Source organism: Lepus europaeus, chromosome 6 (assembly GCF_033115175.1).
Source record: "Lepus europaeus isolate LE1 chromosome 6, mLepTim1.pri, whole genome shotgun sequence".
Taxonomy (NCBI): domain Eukaryota; kingdom Metazoa; phylum Chordata; class Mammalia; order Lagomorpha; family Leporidae; genus Lepus; species Lepus europaeus.
Window position 1 is genome coordinate 96,340,760 of NC_084832.1, and position 23,110 is coordinate 96,363,869.

Below are 23,110 nucleotides of genomic sequence, written 5' to 3' on the forward strand. Positions count from 1 at the left end.
GGGCATAGAAGACACCGACACAGTGCGCTCAAGTGACATATTTCAATATAATCTCTAAAACTCTATGAATTGGACAGATAAAATACCTCTGGGCTATTTTGTTACAAAATATTTGCCATTTGGATTAGTTGCTGGGTGCAGCCACCCCACCTTTCCCCAAAGAGGTTTCTCTCCAATGGGGGTTGGGGGGAGGGTGTGCGCGGGAGGAGTGCAGGTCTGTACAGCGGACACGGGGGCAGACGGATGGACAGATGGGAGTCCTGGAAGCCTGCTGGGCACGACAGAACGCCTGGCAGGCTCTGAGGGGACAGGCGCCTGGGGAGTCAAAGGCCCAGGGCCAATAAATGGGTGGGGGAGCAAAACGCCTTTGGAGACAGACATATGGACAGACAGACAGACAGATGGGAAGGCAGACTCCCAGGACAGGCTGCCAGGACAAGGCCCTTGGGTCTGGAAGTGGGACCTGCCCCCACAAACGGGCAGGAAAGCTAACATTTTCTCCTGTTCTGGGTTGTGGACTTGGCCAAGTGGATAAACTGGGAGAGAGAGGGATCCAGGTGCTGTGGAGTAAGGCCTGGAGAGTGGGCCGAGGGTTGGGGCTCAGCCAGCACCCCGCGGCCCCGGAGCCAGCACCCTCCACGGGCCCTCTAGGAGGCTGGAGGCCCTGACATGGCCCTGACATGGCCATGGCCACCGAAGGGGCAAGAGGCTTCTGCCAGGCCTCTGGGAAGAGGGGTCCAGGCAGGTGCCCACTTAGCCTGCCGGCCACTCAGGGCAAAAGGGCTACAGCTGCCTGGGGCTCTGGTTTCCCCTGACAGTGGGGAAGGTCAGATACAGCCCCTCCCAGCCCCCTTTGGCCACCGGGAGGTAAACACCACCCCCAGCGTGGCGCGTGTGGAAGCAGCTGTGGACCCTGCGAATCCCAGCTCAATGCGCCGCCACCTGCAACTCACCGCGGGCGGGGGGTGGAGGGGGCGGGCACGAGGTCCTGGGGGTTGGGAGCTCAGAGAGGGGCCCACAGGCGTGCCAGCCCTCGGGCCTCTGCGGGTCCCCACCAGGGGGGCAAGGAGGGACTGTCAGCAGGGGAGCCGGGCACTTGGTGAGCTTGAAGCAGAATGTGAGCCAGCGACGAGGGCCTGGCTGTGGGTTCTGGGCTGGCTGAGGCTGAGGCTGGCTCTTTCCCCCGCAGCCACGCCCCCTCCCCACCCCTCCCCTGCCTTGGCCCGCTCTTCCTGCTCACCACTTCCTCCCTATTCATATTTCCCCTCTACTTCCAGGCCACTCATTCGAGACTCATCTGCTCCCAGGCCACTGCTGCACTTTCTCCCGCGGCCCCAACACCTGCTGCCCAGCCAAGGGCAGCAGAGGCCTCTGAATCCCGGTGCCCCTTCTGCCAGCTGCTCCATCAGGGGCTCTGATTGGAGCACCCAGTGACAGAGGAGACCCAGGAGGAGGGACAATGGCTGGGGAGTGGAGGCGTGGGCGGGGGAAGGGCTAGAGGGGAGAAGACAGGAGATTGGCTGAACATGAAGGAACCTGGGCTGACAAAGACAGGGCCAGAAATAAGCTCACTGGGTGACATCGTACTGACGTCTGGGTGACCACACAGATACACACGAAACTAAGTCATGTAGAACCTCGGTGAGCCAGGAACTATCCATGCCTCCTACCGGGCCCAGGGCACTGCAGCCTGGGGAGCCTGGGTAGGGGTTGGGAAGAAGCAAATCCACCTTGGACTTGGTTGATATTTGCTGCTGTCCCCCAAGAGGCATTACCAATGGGCTCCGAGTACGAGGGAGCCTTAGCAGGGGAAGCTAGGAGCTGCTGGCGCGGGCCCGGGGGAGTCTGGCCCAGTGGGGCTGGACACTGCTGAACAGCCTGTGCTAGGCACAGGTTGCGGTGCTGCCCGTGGGGTCTTTGAAAGCGGCCGCCTCTCATCTGGCCGGGGAGGGGATTGCACCCCATCCTACCCAGCCCTGGCAGGCCCGCAAGTCCTCCTTGGCTCTGCAGTTTTCAGGGTGCCCAGACCTCTGCTGGAGGTGGGTCTGGTACCTTCCAGAAGGAGGAAGATTTGAGGGGCAGCAGGGGAGATACAGGTGCCTTGGGAGCTCCTGCTTCTCTCACCCACATCTGCACCCAGCCTTTGTGGAGGCCACAGAAGGTACACAAAAGGGAGGTCCAAGCCAGGTGAAGTCCCACCTCCTCAGGGCAAATTGACCTCCCTCACCCCGGGTTCTGCTTCCACAGTGGGCAAAGTTAACCTGGCTCTCCTGTGTGCACTTGGTGTTGTTGGGGTAGGGAACCAAGAAACTTGGAAAAAGGTGCCTTTGGCAGGTATCTGATCTGGGGATTCCAGGGCCCTGTTCAGCTGGCTTTGCCAGAGCTGAGAGCACTCCCACCCCCTCTTCTGCTTCTCAAAGCCTTTCCTGGAGTCTGGTGGGCAGGGCCAGTGTCCCTGGAGGTGGAGGAGCAGCCTTCTGAGACGGCCAGGCTCCAGGGAATAGGGGCAGCTGAGAAAGCCCCCTTCTTCACACCGGCCCCTCCAGGGAGCTGGGGCCATCCTGTGAGGCCACAAATACAGCTGTCCTGAGGCTGAGCTGAGCCTGCCTTCCATCTAGGGCGCCACTGCTGTGCCCCCTAGCCCCTTGCTCCTGCCCACCAGCCCGAGGCCCCTGGGCATTAGACACAAAGCCTCAGGTTATCTTCCAACCACGGTTCCAACGAGGGAGAGTGATGGCCCTGTCTCATCTGGCTGTGTGGGGCCCAGGAGAATGAGCTGGTTGCGTGTGTGCACGTGTGTGTGGCTCACCTGTGTAAGGGAAGGATAGTGGGACCAGGCAAACCCAGTGCTGGGGGTTGGGGTTCTCTTTCCAAAACAACAGTGACCAATGACCTGGAACGTGTGGTGCCAGGGTGTGGGGAGCAGCAAAGGCGGCCCTCCTGGGACAGCAGGGTGTCTAGGGCAGAGTCTACACCAGGCTCCTGGAGCCGCTGGAGTAGCGGCGCCGGTGCAGCAGGGAGCCGGGTGGGCAGAACTGGTGGGGGTGGTTGTAAGGGGGTGGGGGTGGGGGCAGTGGAGGCTGGTGGATGACCTTGACCGGGGAGCCTGGGCCGCCCAGGGGTGTGGAGCCGCAGGAGTCGGAGGAGGATGAGGCGTAGCAGGAGAGGGCCTGGCTCAGCAGGGGCTCCATGCGGGCCAAGCAGGGCTTGTCCAGGACAATGACCTTGACGATTTGCTGGCACTGCACCAGTGTGCCTGGGGGAGTGGGTGGCGGCGGTGGCGGCGGCTGCGGCAGCGGTGTGGGTGGCGGGGGCTGCTCTCTGGCCGGGCTAGGCTGCAGGTCTGGCTGCGGCGGTACCGGCGCGCCCCTCTCGGCCCCCAGCCCGGAGCTGTGCTGGGACGATTGAAGCCTGTTGTGAATTGACACCTAGTTTAGAAACAGCCAGAGAAGCATGAAATGTTACAAGACTACTTCCCAGCTGCTGGGGCCGGCTACCCTGAGCCTCCCTCGGGCCTCCCTCCTTCTCCCATTTCCTGCCGCCCACAGGTGTTCTGAGCCCTCACTGGAATCCTCTCCCCACCGCCACACAGAGGGAAGCTGGGTTCTGACCCGAGCTGGTCTCCAGGGGCTGTGAGCAGCCACGGTTGTCCTGGCCTCAGCCTCCTCATCTGAGAGATGGGCCTCTGCACAGCTCAGCTGTCTGGCCTCATGGGCCTGTGCGGTGGCCCTGGGCCATCAAGCTTGTCCTACTTCCCTCCCTCTGTTACTGGACCTGCCCCTTGCTTCCTGCCTGCCCAGGATAATGTTGACACAGGGGCAGTCAAGCAGTTTGGAGCCTTTCAAGTCAGCTTGGTTAACGAGGAAGTCTTGTTGGCACAGCTGCCCTCATAAAGGCACCCAAACCCCAGAAGGCCAGGGACCCCAGAAGGGGTGATCCGGACCTACCCCACCCCCCCTGGGCTCCCCAGGGCCAGGCCTGTACATTCCATAGTAGCTCAGAGAGCTGAGGGCAGTCAGGGCCCCAGCTGCTTCTCTCGCCAAGCTGGGTCCTGGTTAAATCAGCAGAGAGGACCCTAATCTTCTCCCTGGCTGGAGCACGAGGGGGTGGCCCAGATGGAGCTGTGCCCCACCCTGAGACGGGTCAGTGTGGAAAGCTCGGCCTCCTGTGGCCAGTAGCAGGAGGTGGAATGAGTAGGCAGAGGGAGGGGGTCTATTCTGGAAGGCAGATGATTTAATTGTCCCCCCTCCCCCCACCAGTCCTCAGCCTATAGCCAGGAAGCATCGCAATCCCCTCGGAACCCCCGGGCCTTTCTGAGGATGCTTCCCGTGGCACAGGTGCGGGCTGCTCAGAGCACATGGAGAAACTGAGGCCACCAGGCAGGCGGACTGAGTCCTGTGGACTGGCTAACAGTGTGACCGCAGGGCCCCTGCCGGGATTCTGCGCTGCTCTCAAGGCTCCCTGGGTCCTTGTCCGCCCCCTTGACCGGCACAAGCCCCTGCAGCACATTCAGCACTTGGGCGCTTTCTTCCTCCTTCTCAGCCTCCAACCTCAGCAGCACTTCCCAGGCCTGAATCCTCCTGAGCCCCCATCTGCCCTGCCCAGACACATGGCAGGCAGGGGCTGGGCTGGGGGCCACGTCTGCCCAGGGGTGCCCCCTGTGGCCCCCGTCCGTGGCTGGGGCAGAACACCGCTGTGGCCGCTGCTGCTGGGGGGCAGGGCTCCCTTCCCCACTTGCTGGTCAGGCTTGTGCCTCATTTGCAGAGCCTGGACGCCCAGCCCACCCCCACTGCCGCCCTCTGAGGGTCTTTCTCCTCCTCCCCTGCGGCTCCTCTGTGGCCCAGGCTCCCTTCGGCCTCATCTTGCACCTGCTCAGCTCGTGTCCTGACCCCCTTTCTCCCCTCGGCATCTCTGTCTCCACCCTGGCAGGGACCATTTGTCTTTCAAGGTCAGGAAGTGAACAGCAGGAAGTGACAGCAAACACCCTCTCCTTCTAACCCCCTTCTCACCTCCCTGCTCATGAAGGGGGGAGAGAGAGAGAGAGAGAGAGAGAGAGAGAGAGAGAGAGAGAGAGAGAGAGAAGAGGGAGGAGAGGAGATGGGGCATGGGCAGCGGGTCAGAACAGCTCAGAGAAGATGGAGAAGCGCCTGCCAGAGGGGCACGGCCAGGCAATGAGGGAGACAGGGCAGAGGCCGCGGCAGCTCAGGTCCAGCTGAGAGGCGAGGGGCGCGGGGCTGCCCTCTGTGTGGGAGAGCAGAGGCTGCGGGCCCTGGAGCTGGCTGAGGGCCAGCAGCCTTGCAGATAGCCACGGGGGCCTTTGGGGCAGGGGCAGGAAGACGGGCAGCCCAGGCTGAGGCATGGGCAGGGCGGGTGGGCAAGCTGGAGGGCTGGCAACTTGGCGTGTTTATTTGCAAGGCCAGAGCATGGGCGGTGGCGGTGGGAGGATGGGGGAGGGGACGGGGCTGGAATACCCACCCTGGGGGCTGGTCAGCTGCTGGGGCAGGAAGCTCCTCCGTGTCAAGGTGCCTCCTCCAGACACGGCTGTGTGGGGCGTGGGGGCCGTGGGGACAGAGAAGCTGAGCTCCCCGGGGTGGGAGGAGTGGTGGGGGACAGTCCTGCTGCTTCCTAGGGCTTAGGCTGGGAGGGCCAGGCTCCTCCCTCGGCCGTCCTTAATCTTAGGGGTCCCTCCAGCTTGTAGTGGGGTTGGGAAAAGAGCAGCTATGTGAGCAGCTGGTGCACCCCCGTCCCAGGCCTGGCCTGAAAGGAGTATGGGTGGCAGTCTTGGGGGTGAAGGGGATCCGCTGGGGTGGGGGTGTCCCGTGAGGGCTGGCTGCCACCATTCCCTCTCCCCAAATCCCTTCCATGTGGTCTGGGGATGGGCACCCTGTCCCTTCCAACATGGACATGCTCCAGATGGATCAGTGTTGCCTGGAAGCCCTAAGCCAGTCCCAGATGCACTTCGACTCTTCTCCTGCACACCTCCGGCCCCAGCTAGCTTTCCAGAAGCCCGGTCCTTCCCAGCTGCCCCCACTCGCACGTCTCCGGCTTCCCCAAGACACGTCCACATGGGCAGGTCTGCCCCAGAACTGGCTGCCTGGGGACTTGATTTGAGTGGTAACTCTCAGAGGGAGCCCAGATGAGGACAGAGCGACTCGGGGAGGGGATGGGGGTTCTCCGAGATAGCAAGCACTGGGGAGCACTGGGTGCTTTGCTGGGGAAGCAGGCATGTGGGGGGGGGGTGTGGCCTTGGGGGCTTCACCGCCATGATGTCAGACCGGGGGCTGGGTCCCGGAGGGCAAGGGGCTGGGGAGTGGGGACAGAGTGCTTGCAGCTTAACTGGGCACTGGAACAGTGGCGAGACCCATGCTAGCAGTAACTTTTAATTGTATCTCTTGAAATTGGTAAAATGGTGAGTCGGGCTGGGGAGGCATTGATTAATACCTGAGAAGAGAAACAACACAGATGGTGAGAAGAGGGAGCAGCGGGGTACGGGATCACTCACCTGGGCGACCAGGCCTCCACTTACCTCCACCGGGCTCTCCGCCGGCTTCTCCCCGATGGCCGCTTCCCTTTTGGCTTTGAATGCAAACAGCACAGGGGCTCATTCTCCACCAGTCCCAAGGAGCCCTGCCGCCTGCCCCCACCTTGCCATGGCCACTGGCCGCAAATGCGGGCAGCGAGACCTCTAGCATAGAGGCCCCTCTGTAGCTGTGCAGCCCTCGGTACGATACTGAACCTCTCTGGGCCTCCATAGACCAGAAGATCGCGGATGTTCTTTCTGGTGTTGGCATGGTCGAGTCCAATAAAGCCCCCACCAATATAGGCTGTGCAAGGCTCGGGGGGGGGGGCGTGCATGGGGACCCTTCTTTATTTTTGTCCTTGTGACTTCCTGTGACCAAGCGGGGGCCTGCACGGTAAGAGCTGATAATGGCTCTGCCTTCCGACTGGCCTGGAGAAGCAGCAGGGAGCCCGCAACCCCCAGGGACTGAGCACTCTTTCTGGCTAAGTCAGTCCTGCCTTCCACCCCTCCCCCAGCAGGAGCCCCTGGGGTTTCTCCATGCCTGACTTCCTCTCACTGTGCTCAGCCACACGAGAGGCAGCCTGGCCATTGTTGGGGACTGAGAGCATCCCACTGTGGCAGTGACTGAGGCACATGCAGGCCCTGAGGACAGGCGAGCCTGGTTGTGGCTTTCCACCGAGACAGGCTGGGGACGCTAGGAATGAGTCACGGCTGAGGATTGGCTCTGGGGTTCGGACGGCTGTGAATAGCAGAGGTGCCCCAGGTCCTGTGGCCTCATAGAAATCAAGGGGCCCACTGGCACCAGGCACGGTGGGGATGACGAACACCGCTGGCAGATAAGATGCCCCCACACCAAGAATCCCCACCCAGCACAGAGGGCCACGGTCTTCCTTAGAAAACGGATCCTGTGTCCCAGCTGGCGTGACCAGTCTCTGAGCTGCTGTCCATCCTAAGCCTGGTGTCAGGGCCATCTGTTGAGAGTCCAGACCCCGTAGGAGCTCCTGGTGTTACTCAGCTGGAGCTGGGGTCTCGCAGCAGGCACTCAGATGGGGCTGGCTGAATTGGTTGATGGTTCTAGATAGTTTTCTGGGGATGGGATTTAACTCTTATACCATCTCCTGCTTCTGATTCCTTTTTATCTGGGGCTGGTGAGACGAGGAGGTGGGTAAGGTTAGGAGCAGCAGGTAGAAAGGAGGGAGCTGGCTGGTCTGCAGAGTGTGGCCCAGGAGACACCAAGTGCCAAGCTGACCTCCCTGGTCTGGAATGCTTCATTGCACCAACTGAGCAGTGCCACTGGAGAAACTGAGTTTGGGGCTCATCTGCATTTGGGAGCAGGCTGCCCTGGGCCCGGGATTAGAGAGTGCTGATGGCTCATCTGGGAAGGGACTCCCAGGGCAGGGCAAACTTTCCAGGCCCTTCTGGCCACCCTGCTCCTGCCTGGGACTCGTGGCCTGACTCCTCCAGCACAGATGCTGACATTTCACACGGGCTCTGCAATGCTGGTGTAGCTGGCAAAAGGCAAGCATTTCTCACTCACCTTCCCCCTCTCTGCTACTACTGCAGCCCATGAGATTAAACAAAGGAAACCAAGGGGTGGGCATTTGGTCCTAGTGGCTAAGAGGCCAGTTATGACACCAAATCGGAGGACCTGGGTGCAGTTCCTGGCCCCTGGCTCCTGACTCCAGCTTCCTGCTAATGCTGGCCCTGGGAGGCAGGTGGCCAAGCCCCAGGTCCCAAGTGCAGGCTTACCTGTAGGTGATCCTTGCTTCGACTGTGGGTCTGCCTGGGCTCCCCCGGACCTGAAGGAGAGCGTCTTTGTTCCTCGCTGCTTCTCCAGCTCCCCTAAGGAAGGGAGAGACAAGTGACCAGAGAGAGAAAGCTTGAGCTCAACCACCTCGAGGAGAGCGAGGAAGCGAGGGGAGAGCAGCAGAGGAGGCCGGGACCTCCCACTGCAGTCCCCCCACCCCCAACTATGGGCCATACAACACAAACCAGCATCTGACAGCAGCACTCAATGGTGCCCTTCTCGGAGCCTGTCCGCAGGGACGATGCCCCTGCGCCCGGGGCCGTAGCAGGTGGGACCCCTGGGGTGTACGTCCTGGTTCTGACACGTCCTGCCTGCATGGTTTTGGGACATCCAGGCTTAGGGAAGGCTTGCTCGTGGCTAGCGCGCCACATCTGCCAGCTTTCATGACAATGCACAAGAAGCACTTGGCACAGCAGCCTTCGTCACAGTGGGTGGCAGGTATCAGTCTGCAGTGTGGCGGCTGGCCTGAGCCCGCCCCAGCCAGCTGAGCAGCGCAGCCTCTCTTCCAAGCTCTCCCAAGGAGATCCAGAGGCCTGAGGGCATCTGTCTTAGTACGCAGCCCTGCTCCTCTTACTGGACTGTAAACTGGGTCCTGTGTGTTCTTGCAGTGGCGAGAGCTGCCCTGTCACCGCCTGTGGGGACCTGACCATGGACACTAACACCTGACCACAGACACTAACCCCTTGACCATGGACACTAACCCCCTGACCATGGACACTAGCCCCCTGACCATGGACACTAACCCCCTAAACACAGACACTAACCCCCGGACCACGGACACTAACCCCTGACCACGGACACTAACCCCCTGACCACAGACACTAACCCCCGGACCACAGACACTAACCCCTTGACCACGGACACTAACCCCCTGACCACAGACACTAACCCCCTGACGACAGACACTAACCCCCTGACCATGGACACTAACCCCCGGACCACGGACACTAACCCCCTGACCACAGACACTAACCCCAGGACCACAGACACTAACCCCTTGACCACGGACACTAACCCCCTGACCACAGACACTAACCCCCTGACCACAGACACCAGCCCCCGGACCACGGACACTAACCCCCTGACCACGGACACTAACCCCCTAACGACAGACACTAGGCCCCGGACCACGGACACTAACCCCTTGACCATGGACACTAACCCCCTGACCACAGACACTAACCCCCGGACCACAGACACTAACCCCCTGACGACAGACACTAGCCCCCGGACCACGGACACTAACCCCTTGACCACGGACACTAACCCCCTGACCACGGACACTAACCCCCTGACCACGGACACTAACCCCCAGACCACAGACACCAGCCCCCGGACCACGGACACTAACCCCCTGACCACAGACACTAACCCCCTGACGACAGACACTAGCCCCCGGACCACGGACACTAACCCCTTGACCACAGACACCAGCCCCCGGACCCCGGACACTAACCCCCTGACCACAGACACTAACCCCCGGACCACGGACACTAACCCCCAGACCACGGACACTAACCCCCTGACCACGGACACTAACCCCCGGACCACGGACACTAGACCCCGGACCATGGACACTAACCCCCTGACCACGGACACTAGCCCTCGGACCACGGACACTAACCCCCTGACCACAGACACTAACCCCCAGACCATGGACACTAACCCCCTGACCACAGACACCAGCCCCCTGACCACAGACACCAGCCCCCTGACCACGGGCACTAACCCCTGGACCACGGACACTAACCCCCTGACCACGGACACTAACCCCTTGACCACGGACACTAACCCCCTGACCACGGACACTAACCCCCTGATGACAGACACTAGCCCCCGGACCACGGACACTAACCCCCTGACCACGGACACTAACCCCCTGACCACAGACACCAGCCCCCTGACCACGGACACTAACCCCTGACCACGGACACTAACCTCCGGACCACAGACACTAACCCCCGGACCACAGACACTAACCCCCTGACCACAGACACCAGCCCCCGGACCACGGACACTAACCCCCTGACCACGGACACTAACCCCCTAACGACAGACACTAGGCCCCGGACCACGGACACTAACCCCTTGACCATGGACACTAACCCCCTGACCACAGACACTAACCCCCGGACCACAGACACTAACCCCCTGACCACGGACACTAACCCCCTGACCACGGACACTAACCCCCGGACCACAGACACTAACCCCCGGATCACAGACACTAACCCCCTGACCACAGACACTAACCCCTGGACCACAGACACTAACCCCTGGACCACAGACACCAGCCCCCTGACCACGGACACTAACCCCCTGACCACAGACACTAACCCCCGGACCACAGACACTAACCCCCTGACCACAGACACCAGCCCCCGGACCACGGACACTAACCCCCGGACCACAGACACTAACCCCCGGACCACGGACACTAACCCCCTGACCACGGACACTAACCCCCGGACCACAGACACTAACCCCCTGCTTTGGCTTCTCTTTTCCAGAAGACGTACTTCATTCTCCTTTTATTAAAGCTACTCTCCTGCCTGGGCTCCGTTTGCTGTCTCGAATCCAGGGACACTGAACTTCAAACCCCCAAACCAGCAGTTTGTCCTGATCATCCAAATCATACCATCCACGACTCAAGACACCTGTACAGAACTGCGGGTTGATCCTCTCCCCGGAGGCGCTCTCTGGCCTTCAGCATCATAATTACAAGCAAGGAGCCCCGGGAACCTGGATGCAGATCTTGCTTTGTTATGGACGTGTGAACTGGGACAATCTCCTTCAGCCCTGTTAGCCTCCATTTCCTTATATCTAATCTGGGGAGTCCTACCTCCCACTCAGGGAAAGTTACACCAATGAAACAACAGACTCAGCAACCAGCCCAGGCTCTGGCATGCAGTAGGTGCTCAGCGAACAGGCAGCTGCCATAGGTTTTCATTCTCTGACCTCCTGGGCCAGCCCTCATGGCTGGTCAGCCATGCCCTCCCTTTCTCTCCATCTGAAGGCAGAGAGTCAAGTGCAAGTCCACCTCCCTGCTCCCCTCCCTCCACGCGGCAGGAAAGGGGTCCACCTCGGGACCTAATAGGTTCTGTTGGCAGCTGCTCCCCTGGCACACACTTGGGAGAGGGCATGTGTGCTGTTTTGGGGGCTGAGAGGGGTGGGGAGGCTGCCTCTTGCTGCAATGCTGGGACCAGGCCAGGTACTGGGGCTCCCAGGGCAGTAGGGGAGCCATCAGTGACATTTGACGACGAGAGAAGTGAAGTCAATTTCAAGGTGGGTCTTTGAGAAGCAGGCCCCCGTGGGTATTCAGACCAGCCCTTGAGAGCCATCTGTTCCACCCCAGGAAGCAGGGAAGCCGACAGGCTGCAGGATCGGGTGGGAAATGCGGCCTTCCCTTCCCGGAGCCCTGCGGTCTCGATCGCTGGCTCGCTGGTTTTTGTCTAGCTGAATTGGATCGTGTTCTCAGGGCATTCATCCACTTCCTTTTTTTTTTTTTTTTCCTTTTTTAGATTTTATTTATTTGTTTGAGAGGCAGAGTTAGAGAGGGAGAGACAGAGAGAAAGGTCTTCCGTCTGCTGGTTCAACTCCCCAGATGGCCACAATGGCTAGAGCTGGGCCAATCTGAAGCCAGGAGCCAGGAGCTTCTTCCAGGTCTCCCATGCGGCTGCAGGGGCCCAAGCACTTGGGTCATCTTCTACTGCTTTCCCAGCCGTAGCAGGGAGCTGGGTCAGAGAGAAGCAGCCGGGACGCAAACCATTGCCCATATGGGATGCCAGTGCCACAGGCGGAAGCTAAACCTACTACACCACAACGCTGGTCCTGTCCCTCCACTTCTGATAAGAAGTTCGTGGATTGTGGTGTAGTGGCCCCTGCACCCATGTGAGAGACCCAGAAGGAGGTCCTGGCTCCTGGCTTCGGCCTGGCCCGGCCCTGGCTTGTTGTGGCCATCTGGGGAAGTGAACCAGCAGATGAAAGCTGTCTCTGCCTCCTTTTCCTTCTCTCTCTCTCTCTCTCTGTAACTTTGCCTTTCAAATAAATCTTTAACAAGCAAACAAAAAAAGATAAAATAGTGGAAAACTGGGTTTCAAAGAAAGTTTATTTTTCCCATGACCTTTTGGAAGACTGCGTGCATGCACCCTCTGGCCACCTGGACACCTACTATGCACTCTGAGCATGTGCAGACAGCCACAGGCTGTGGGCCAACGCTGCTCACGTCTCAAGCCAAGGCCTGGTGAGATGAAGAGACCTGTGGATTTACTAAAGTGCCCGTGCTGGACTACTGGAGAAACTAGGCATCCCTTAGAGGAACTGGGACATGGTGCCAAGAAGAAGGAATAGTAAGAAAAGCAGCCTGGCCTCTGGGAATAGAGAGTGTTGTAAGAAAATAATGAGGAGGGGTCTCGAGGAACAAGGATTAAGACAGGAACCCGGCCCCATGCAGGGTGGCCCTGGCATCGACCCAGGGGCAAGGCCGAGCCCCCGGGGCCCCTTGGGTCTCCCTGGTCAGCTTCTTAGATCCCTGTTCCAAGGGCCAGGGAGCTGCACAAGGTGTGCCTCGCTAGCACTGAGCAGACTCTGTCCCGCCCACCTGCTAGGCCTGGGAGAGTGGAGGCTTAGAGAGTGTGGAAGCATCCACAGGCTGCCCCCCAGCATCAGAGCTGCGTCTGCCCGCAGAGCCGCCCCTCTCCCCCATGCCGACCGCCGAGGGAGCCCCGGGCACCGTGTCCTTACACTCTATCCGGACCTGCTCCAGCTCCGTCACCTCGGCAATGGACTCCTTCAGGTCCTCCACGAACTTCTGCATCTCGTCGGAGCCCAGGGCACAGAAATGCAGCATCTGCTTCTTCTCAGAGCCCGATAGCGGGGTCACCAGTGTGATGCCGTGAGAGTAATCTGGAAGTCAGACCCCCGGTGCCCAATGGCCTGTGAGCGGCAGCAGCTTGGGCCTGGGGCCAGGCAGAAGAGGAGAGGGGGCGGGTTCGGGGCATTTGCCCCTCCTCCCCCATACCTCCCAGCCCTCCCCAAGCCACACTGTGCTGAGTCTCGGTGTCACTCGTTCATTCTCAAGGACTCACACTCGTTCTCGAAGAGATGGAACTGCATGCCCAGCAGGCCGACCGACTTGCAGAAGGTGTAGGTGGAGGAGCTCTTCTTCTTCGGGCAGAGTTTGAGAATCTGTCCAAGAGACGGCCACAGGCTAACAGGTGCACGCTCGTGTCAACACGCGTGTGCACACATGCATGCCTGGACCTCGAGGACATTCAGGAACACACATGGTGCACACACACACATCCCTGAGATCTCAGATACATCGTTTTGCACACACACACACAGGAAGGTACTTCAAACAGTTTATGGGAAAATGGAATTAAAAGATGACATGTTGAAACCATGCATAGCTTTGTCACATTCCCATAAACTTTCTGAAGATGCCTCATACTCATGATTTAATTTTTTTGGTACAAACATAAGCTTACATTTAAATTCCATTTACCAGGAATGTTTTAAAGTGTTTTTGTACCTATGCAGAGACACACACACCCTGGATCAAAATCCTTGTCTCACTGTTGTGACTCTCTGGCGAGTGAATCCACACTTCTTGATCCACTACCTATCTTACCCTGGGCTTTCTACTTGAGCCACACTGTCCCCCATCTGGCCACACTCAGCCCCCACTACAGGCCCTTTGCACATGCTCTTCCCTTCCCGCAATTCTCCCTGTAACTTCTGCGCAGCTGTATTGCCGTCATTACTTAGGTCTTAACTCAAAATGCTCCATCCTTAGGGATGCCCTCCTGGACCCTCCACCTTAACCTCATCCCTGGCCTATCGTCCTGGGACCTTGTCCCCACTGGAGAGTATCTTGCTTATTTGTATTCTTTGTTTGATTCTATGTCCCTCTCCCACTGCAGTGAAAGCTCAATACAGAAATATTGCTTCTTTGTGAGCTAGGCTTTGGGGGTACCGGAGAACACCGGACAGAGGGGCTCTACCCTCAAAGTGCTTCTGCGATGATGGACAGGGACAGCCAAGGTGGAAATCAACCCACTGACCATGAAGCTGCTTAGCAAAGAAACAGAGCCAAGAAAGGGATAACATGGGCTGCCCTGAAACCGCACAGGGACTCGAAGGAAGTGACACAGGGTCAGGAGGAGAAAGCCACCACCCAGGTGCCCTTGCTCAGCGGGCAGGGAGGGCTCCTGTGGGAGGTAGGTGACATGTGATGGAGATCTGAATGAAGCAGGGAGGAGACCATGCAGAGGTCAGGCCAGGCCAAGGCCCACAGAAGCTGCTCAGGAACAAAGAGCTACAGGAACAAGGACCTGGCCCGCGGGAGGCCTGGTCCCTGGGAGGCAGTTCCTGGAGCGGGGCAGTGCAGGGAGAGACTGGGCTCCCTCTGCAGCAGGCAGTAGGCAGGCAGGCAGGCAGCATCAGGCGCAGAGCTCTGCGTAAGGCAGCCCACAGTGGCGGGGAGGTCAAGTGGAGGCTTCTGTGGGAAGACTGGAGTGCAGCAGGCAAGGCAGGGAGAGGCAGTGGGGCTGGGGGACTCCAGGGCTCCCCGACAGAGGAACCCTGCACGGCCCTGTTTCCCAGCATTCAGAACAAGGGGGGGGCCCCGGTGACCCTGGGAAGCTGTGTGTAGGGTGGATGCCTGTTCTCAGGAGCACGTGTACATACGCATGCACGCACACACACGTGTGCACACATGCACACCCATGAGCACACACACGTGCACACATGTGTGTGCTAACACCCCCGGCATCTCCCCAGGCCCAGGGACAGTGCCTGCTCACTGGTGCCCTCTGTCCCTGCCAGACCGTGGGACGTGAAGCTCACCACTGTGCCCTGCCTGCCCCTGGAGGTGCAGATGGCCTGGGCTTAGCTCATGTCCACCTTGACTGCAGCCACGAGCAGGCGATTGATGGTGCCTGCACTTTGGTTTCATGATGTGGAAAGCCTGAGCCTTGTTACCCCTGTAGTGTGCAGGTGCGCGCGACAGTGGCCTCCCCGTCACTGCGTGGGGAGTGCTCCTGGTTGAGGTCTCCGGCGCCCCTCCCCATCCACTGTTCACCATGGGGTCCCGGGCAGCCTGCCAGGGTGCTCACCACCAGCAGGTCGTTGAAGAGGAACACCTCCCTCTGATGCGCAGCCTGCTTCTGCAGCTTGTTCACGTCGGTCACCTCGAAGAGCCGGCTGCAGCAGACCAGGCGGCGGTGCGGCACAGACAGCACCTGGGATGGAGGTGGTGCTCAGCCTGCGGCCCTGCCCGTGCAGCCGCGCAGCCAGGAGAGGGGCTGGGGCAACGGGTCAGCTGCAGGGCCTGACCCGGACCTCCTCCTCCCCGCCCCCAACCCCGCACCCCCTATCCAGGGCTCGGTCCCCTTCATTGGGAGCAAGGGGAACAAGACCAGAACAAGAGCAGTTCATATGCTGGAGGCCATGGAGAGACAAAGGCTTTGAAATGGAAATCAAAAGTAATTTCAGGGGCTGGGCGATGCTTGCATTCTGTATCTGAGTGCCTTGTTTGAGTCCCATCCCTGCACTTGGGATCCAGCTCCCTGCTAATGTGCACCCTGGGCGGAAGCCGATGGTAACTCAAGTGCTTGGGTCCCCACGGTCTGCATGAGAGACCTGGATTAGGTTCAGCTTGGCCGCTTGTGGGGTGAACCAGAGTATGGTAGCTCTCTGACTGTCTATCTCTCTTTCAAATAAAAAAATGAATACATTAAAAAATTAGTTTCAGGACTATTAAATCCAGCCACTGGGGTGGGTATTTGGCCTACAGGTTATGTTACTGATTAAGATGCCTAGAGGGGCCGGCGCTGTGGCTCAGCGGGTTAAAGCCCTGACCTGAGGCGCCAGCATCCCCTATGGGCGCTGGTTCTAGTCCTGGCTGCTCCTCTTCCGATCCAGCTCTCTGCTATGGCCTGGGAAAGCAGTAGAGGATGGTCCAAGTCCTTGGGCCCCTGCACCCATGTGGGAGACCCGGAGGAAGCTCCTGGCTTCAGATTGGTGCAGCTCCGGCCGTTGCAGCCATCTGGGGAGTGAACCAGCAGATGGAAGACCTCTCTTTCTGTCTCTACCTTTCTTAAAAAAAAAAGGTGCCTAGAACTCAGAGTACCTGGGTTCAATACCCTGCGCCAGCTCTCCTCACTCCAATTTCCTGGTAATGTGGGCCCTGGGAGGCAGTAGTGACGGTGCAAGTAGCTGGGGTCCTTGCCATGGGAATGCCGGATGGAGTCTCTGCTCCTGGTTTCATCCCGGCCCAACCACGGTCATTATGGGCATTTGGGGAGTGAACAGTGGATGGGAGCTCTCTTTCTCTGTCTCTGTTTATCAGTCCTCCTCTCTCTTTCTCTCTCTGTCAAATAATAAACTTATTAACCTTTCCCTGTCCATGACCTTGAGGGTGTCCCCATGTCCTGGGCTGTGGCCTGCACCTTTGACACCTCCCCTCTCACCACTGCATACCAAAATTCAAGGGTGCAGGAGCAGGGGAGGGGGAACTGCTCCAGTGTGTAAGTAAAGCCAGTCGCCAGCAAAGCGGACAGACGCGAGGACCTCAGGACAAGGGCTGTAGGGCGAAGCGGCCACTCCTGCGCAGGCTGGGCACAGGCAGGACCTTAAGGGGCTCCCAGACTCTCCCTGAGCCAGCGCCACCTCCTTTACTTGTGTGGGGCGATGCACCTGTGCTGATGGCTAAGCAGTGTCGCATCCTGCAGAGGACGCTCACTCTCAAAGTCCCTGCACACCTGTTGTGTGTTGCCTGTCACAGCTCACAGGGCAGGTGGTGGTGAGAGACACCCAGGTCTGGAGCCCACTGCCAGGCCCTGCTCATCAGAACCACCTGGGATTGCCTGGTATCCACCCCCCCTCCCAGGACAGGGTCCACAACCCCCCTATCTGGGCACCCAGAGGCTTTGGCCCTAGGCTGTGGGCGGTCCTCTTGACATCTCACCTCAGTCTCGGCTGCTGCAGTATCTGGTGGCTAAGAGGCAACACGGAAATTAGGCCTGGGAGAAAGGTGGCAGAACCTGGCCACAGTAGACACTTGGTAACTGCTAAGTGCATGAGTAACAAGAGATGGAAGAAGACACCGGGAGGAAAGAAAGGGGAGGAGGTGGGAGGGGCTTGGCAGGAAGCTGGCCCCCGGGGGACACTGCTGGGCAACGGGCACTCACTGTCTTCATGCCCACGATGGACTTCTCCACCTTGGTGACGTACGTGACGTGGTCCTCGTTGGACTTGAGCTCCTTCTGCTGTATCCTTTCGTAGATGCCCACCACCAGCTCCCTGGGGATGTCAGCACCATCATCCACACCTGCCAACACGGAGGGGGAAGGCAGAGGACGGGGAGGGGACGAGGGTCAGAGCCCCGCCGGCCCTATCAGACGGAATCTCCCAGAGGGCAGCCTTGACTGCCATGTCCCTGTTCCAAAGCCTTTCATGGTTGGCTCTCCACACCCATTCAAATAAGGACAACTCCCAAACTCCCACAGTGCGGCTCCAACCTGTATCTCCTGCCTCCTCTCCTGATGTTCCCCAGCTGGGGCCTCTGGCCCGAATCTCCCAGGACTCTGTCTTGCGGGTCAGCCACAGCGCCTGCCCGGGCTCTTGCCCAGCGTCTTTGCTTCTGCAGTTCTGTCGCCTCCTGTGCTGTGGTCTTTACCTCCCACTGCATTGCCACGTGAGCCTCCTGATGATGTTCTGTGTGCTTTGCTTTGGCTTTCCCCCCCTCCAAGGCCCTCCCCCCACTTCCCTGCAGCAGGAGCACGGGGTGGGGGTGGGGTGAGGGATTCACTGAGGAGCAGTGACAGGGCAGACCCTCTGCTCCACGCCCACTTCCTAGGAATTCGAACACTCTAGCAACAGATGTCTCCAGAAAGCCCATAGAGAGTGTGTATTATGAAGAGATCTAAGCACACATTTAAACATTTTTTGCACCAACATACACATTATGAAATATCAATGCACGCTTTCAAATCCTCCCCCACCCAAAATAAACATGCTTGAATTCCATTTTGTCCGTGAATTTTGTGATGTACCCTCTTGTGGCAATATAGAAATATGTATTCTTTGGAGATTAAAAAACAGAGGCAATAAAATATTTCTTCCTTTTGATTTTCCAAATATTTCCTCAATGATTAACACTTCTTTTGTAAGATGGGAAAATTAAAAATATATAAGCTTGGGTACATGCCCTCAGAGGCCTTCTCCCAACTCTGGGGAGGACCTGCTGCCTTCTATGCAAAACTCCCTGGCTTGGCCCTACTGCTTCCTGGTTGGATCTAGGTTCAGCTCAGGCCAAGGGCCAGGGGGCTTCCAATGAGAAAGAGCAGGGAGAAGGAGTGACCACTCAGAGGCTCCCAGGTCAGCAGAGCAGCAGGCATAGCCCTGGTGAGAGGTGTTTCTTGGAATGGCAGAAACCCACACAGACAAAGAGAACAGCACAAGAGACAGTAGCACCGTGGGATCGGGAAGTGCATGTGAGTGTGTGTGGAAGTGCAAATCGGAGGCAACTGGAACCCAGGCCAGTGCTCAACATGATACAGAGACAGCTAGAGGGTGGCAGTGCGGATGCCTGAATGTGGAGGTAAAATAGGACAGCAGATGGAAAATCAGAGGAAAAAAAACCATGGAGACTTCCCTATCCCCTCCTCCGTGGATGAACCAGGGACTCTGAACTGGGGACTCCAAGCCCAGACAAGGGCGGGGAGGGGTACCTGTGCTGCAAAGTGGGGGTGAAGTCAGCATCTATGCATTAAGAGACTCCCCAAGTCCATCTCCCACAAAGATCTGCAGAAAGCTGGTGGCTGCAATTAGACTGTCTGGGCGACAGACTGCATGTGATTCTCCCCAGGCATCATTAAGCACAAGAAGGAGCTGGTGCCGTGGCATAGCCGATAAAGCCTCTACCCGTAACACCGGCATCCCATATGGGCACCAAGTTAAGTCCTGGCTGCTTCACTCCCAATCCAGCTGCCTGCTAATGTACCTGGCAAAGCAGTGGAGGACGGCCCAAGTGCTTGGGTCCTTGCCACCCCTGTAGGAGACTAGGAAGAAGCTCTTGGCTCCTGGCTTTGGCCTGGCTCAGATCTGACTATTGCAGCCATTTGGGGAATACACCAGTAGATGGAAGATCTTTCCCTGTCGCTCTCTGTAATTCTTTCAAATAAACAAATAAATAATACTTTTTTTAAAAGATAAGCACAAGAAGGAAAACCTAAAGACATTGTAGCCAGAGCTCTGAGCAAAACCATAAGCCTCTCATGCAAAGCTTGGCAATCAGCAGCTGTCATCCCAGCTCACAGCATCTCTAGCCACGCACTCTTAAATACTCATGGGCAAGCACATTTCATCAACTGTTTTCAGAAGTTCAGTAACATGGAGAGGAAGAGATACGGAGAAAAATAGGAGACAGGAGGCAGGGGGGAAGAAACTGCAACAGAAAAAAGCATCATCATCTCTTCAAACAGACAGGAGAAGATATTGCATCTACACGACAAGACTCAAATACTACAAAGGAGACACTAAGAGAAAAAGAACGAGCCCCTGAAGACGAGAATTCGAAGGCGGGAATGAAAACCGTGGGAGGACAGACCTTGAAAGACAAGCCCGAGGGTCACCTTCCAGAAAGGCAAGCAAGGGAGCGAAGATGGCCCAGAGAAAACTCAAAAAACTGGAACTCAAAGCCAGGAGCTCTGCTGCAATGCGGGGAAAGCCACCACCTGCAATGCCGGCACCCCATATGGGCACAGGTTTGAGTCTCCGCTGCTCCACTTCCAATCTGGCCCTCTCCCTGCTAATGGCCTGGGAAAAGCAGGAGCAGATGGCCCACATCCTTGGACCCCTGCTACCCACATGGGAGACCCAGATGAAGCTCCTGGCTTCAACCTGGCCCAGCCCTAGGGAATGAACTAGTAGCTTGAAGATCTCTCTTCTGTCTGCCTCTCTCTCTCTGTAGCTCTGAATTTCAAATAAATAAATCTTTAAACAAACAAACAAAAACAACTAGGCACTCCAACATTAGAATATTAGGAACTCAAAAAAGAGAATACAGAGAAAATGGCGGGGGGAGGGAGCGATTTGAAATAGAATCTCTAAGGGGCCAGTGCTGTGGCGCAGCAGGTTAATGCCCTGGCTCGAAGCACTGGCATCCCATATGGGCACCGGTTCGAGACCTGGCTGCCCCACTTCAGATCCAGCTCTCTGCTGTGGCCTGGGAAAGCAGTAGAAGATGGCCCAAATCCCTGGGTCCCAGCACCCACGTGGGAGACCCAGAAGAAGCTCTTGGCTCATAGCTTAGGATCGGCACAGCTCCGGCCATTGCGGCCAATTGGGGAGTGAATCAGCCGATGAAGACCTCTCTCTCTCTCTCTCTGCCTCTCCTCTCTATGTGTAACTCGGACTTAAAAAAAAAAAGAAAAAAAGAAATAGAATCTCTGGGAAAGCGCGCACAATCCGAGAGCACTTGTTTCTGTACTGAAAGCACCACCCTAGCACAGAGACAGGGAACGGGAGAAGAGCCGCGCCAAGGCACACAGCCGTGGGAACTCAGAACACGAAGGCAAACAGAAGAACCCTTTGTGTTTTCAGAGACAGGAAGAAACGCAACCCACGAAAGGCCAGGAACTGGCCGTGGCAGAGCAGGAAGCCCATCGCAGCAAGGCCTTCGATTCTCGTTTCCATGGTTCGAACCCGGAATTCCACTCCCAGCGAACTCCCAGTCAGGGGTGAAGACAGGTCACAAGACACAAGTTCTCAATTTACCTCTGATGTGCCTTTTCCCTTGGAAGGAAACCCAAAATGGGGGAATCTGTGAATCCCAGGAACCAGGAATCCACTCCAAGAGCAAGGTGAAGGAGACCCCAGCATGACGGCTGCTATGCTATGAGTCGGTCTTTGCCAATTCAGGGCTTTGGGCCTAAACACTCATGTAAACGATCTAAGAGGGTGGAGATGTCATCCAAGCATGGTGTTCCAGGGTGGCCCCCGCACTTGAATGCTGGTGATTTTATAAGAGACCACGCAGACATAGGCAGGTGAGCCCCCGTCTCTGGACTCAGCCAGCCACAGCATCATTAACGGATGCTGAGCCAATGGGGCTGCCCCATCTTGGGCTGTGAAGTTCCAGAACCAGGAGCCCAAATCCACCTCTCTCCTTCATGTAGTTAGGCTGCTTGGGTATTCCAGAGATACAGAAGATGTTGACTGATGCAGCAGCTGTGTGGCCGGTCCAGTAACCGGTGCAGACAGAAGCTCTGGGAGCCCCTGCACGATGTGTGAGGACCAAATGGATTAACAGGACGTTGACACTTGAGGTGGGAAGTGTGGGGCAAAATTAGTGGCTGGCACATTGAGAGCCAGGCAAGTGGAAGAAGAGCACAAACATTAGCCCCAAGAGTCACAGGAGCAGAAAGAACTGTAAGCTCCTGTAAGCTCAGGGCTCAGCTCTGCATGAGCTTACCTGGCTCTCATAACACAAGCACTGATCTTAGCACATGGTTGGGGGAAGTGTATGAGAGGGAGCTAAAGGTTTATGTTCTAGGTAATGGTGAAAATTGAAAAACCTAATGAGAGCAGCATATAATAGGAGAAACCAGACTCATGAGTGTATGTACTGCATGTGAAGTTCAAGGGCCAGCAGAACTAATCAGCGGTAATGAAGGCAAAACAGTTGCTACTCCTAGGCCAAGGTGTTGAATGGGATGGGATAGAGAGTGTTCTGGGTGATGGAAATGATCCATGCCTGGTGAATAGGTCCATCAAGCTCTTAAGCTTCCTATGTACTTTATATGGTAGAATAGGGCTTCATAAAGTTTGTCAGAGATGTAATGAACAGATACATTTATTATGCTGTAAAGAATTGTGAAAGATATGCCTATCCAAGGGGTCTTCAAAAAGTTTGTGGACGGGGGTTGGCATCGTGGCACGATGCCACGTAAGCCACGACTCCAGATACAGGTATTCAGTATCAGGGTGCTGGTTCGAGTCCTGGTTGCTCTGTTTCTGATTAGCTCTCTAACTAATGCACCTGGGATAACAGCACATGATGGCCTGAGTACTTGGGTCCCTGCCACCCACGTGGGAGACCCAGATGGAATTCCTAGCTTCAGGGTTTATCCTAGCCCAGTCCTGGTTGTTGGAGTCATCTGGAGAGTGAACCAGCAGATGGAAGATTTCTCTCTTTCTGTCTGCCTTTTAAAAATCAGCTTAAAAAAAAAAGTTCATGAAACACAAATACATAATGACTTCAAAATATTTTTGCACCAAAACTGACTTACCTTTCAATTCAATTTTTGCACAAACTTTTTTCATGTGTGAATTAAAAAAAACCTCATTTATTTATTTATTTGAAAGTAACAGTTTCAGAGACAGAAGGAGAGACAGAAAGAGAGATCTTCCATTCGTTGGTTGACTCTCCCAGATAGTCACAATGGCTGGGGCTGGTCCAGGCCAAAACCAGGAGCCAGGAGCTTCTTTCAGGTCTTCTACCCAGGTAGCTGAGGCCCAAGCACTTGGGCCATCCTCCACTGCTTTTCCCAGGCCATTAGCAGGGAGCTGGACATAAACCAGTGCCCATATGGAATGCTGGGGTTGCAGACGGTGGCTTTACTGCTACGCCACAATGCCAGTCCCACCACAGACTTTTTTGAAATATCCTCGTATGTATTCTATTCCAACAAGCAAAAGCGAGAGAGGATGGAAAGCAACAGAAGCACGTTATTTATAAATACAGAATAAACAAAATAAACAGCTGAAAAGGTTGA

General features: G+C 57.1%; 1 protein-coding gene across 3 annotated transcripts in view; it reads right to left on the reverse strand.

The window, feature by feature from the left end:
• Positions 1-1,241: 1,241 nt before the first annotated feature.
• Positions 1,242-23,110, reverse strand: part of IQSEC3 (IQ motif and Sec7 domain ArfGEF 3) — a 109,484-nt gene continuing 87,615 nt past the window's right edge. For 2 of the 3 annotated variants that reach the window (XM_062195422.1, XM_062195424.1), the window contains 7 exons: positions 17,522-17,661; positions 15,446-15,571; positions 13,415-13,514; positions 13,071-13,232; positions 8,270-8,362; positions 6,527-6,576; positions 1,242-3,428 (listed from right to left, as the gene is read on the reverse strand). In XM_062195422.1, the coding sequence (XP_062051406.1) occupies positions 2,970-3,428; positions 6,527-6,576; positions 8,270-8,362; positions 13,071-13,232; positions 13,415-13,514; positions 15,446-15,571; positions 17,522-17,661 (1,130 nt within the window). In that variant the 3' untranslated portion in view covers positions 1,242-2,969. Of the gene's footprint in view, positions 3,429-6,316; positions 6,442-6,526; positions 6,577-8,269; positions 8,363-13,070; positions 13,233-13,414; positions 13,515-15,445; positions 15,572-17,521; positions 17,662-23,110 lie in introns of those variants that run through there. The other variant, XM_062195423.1, reaches the window with a different exon arrangement.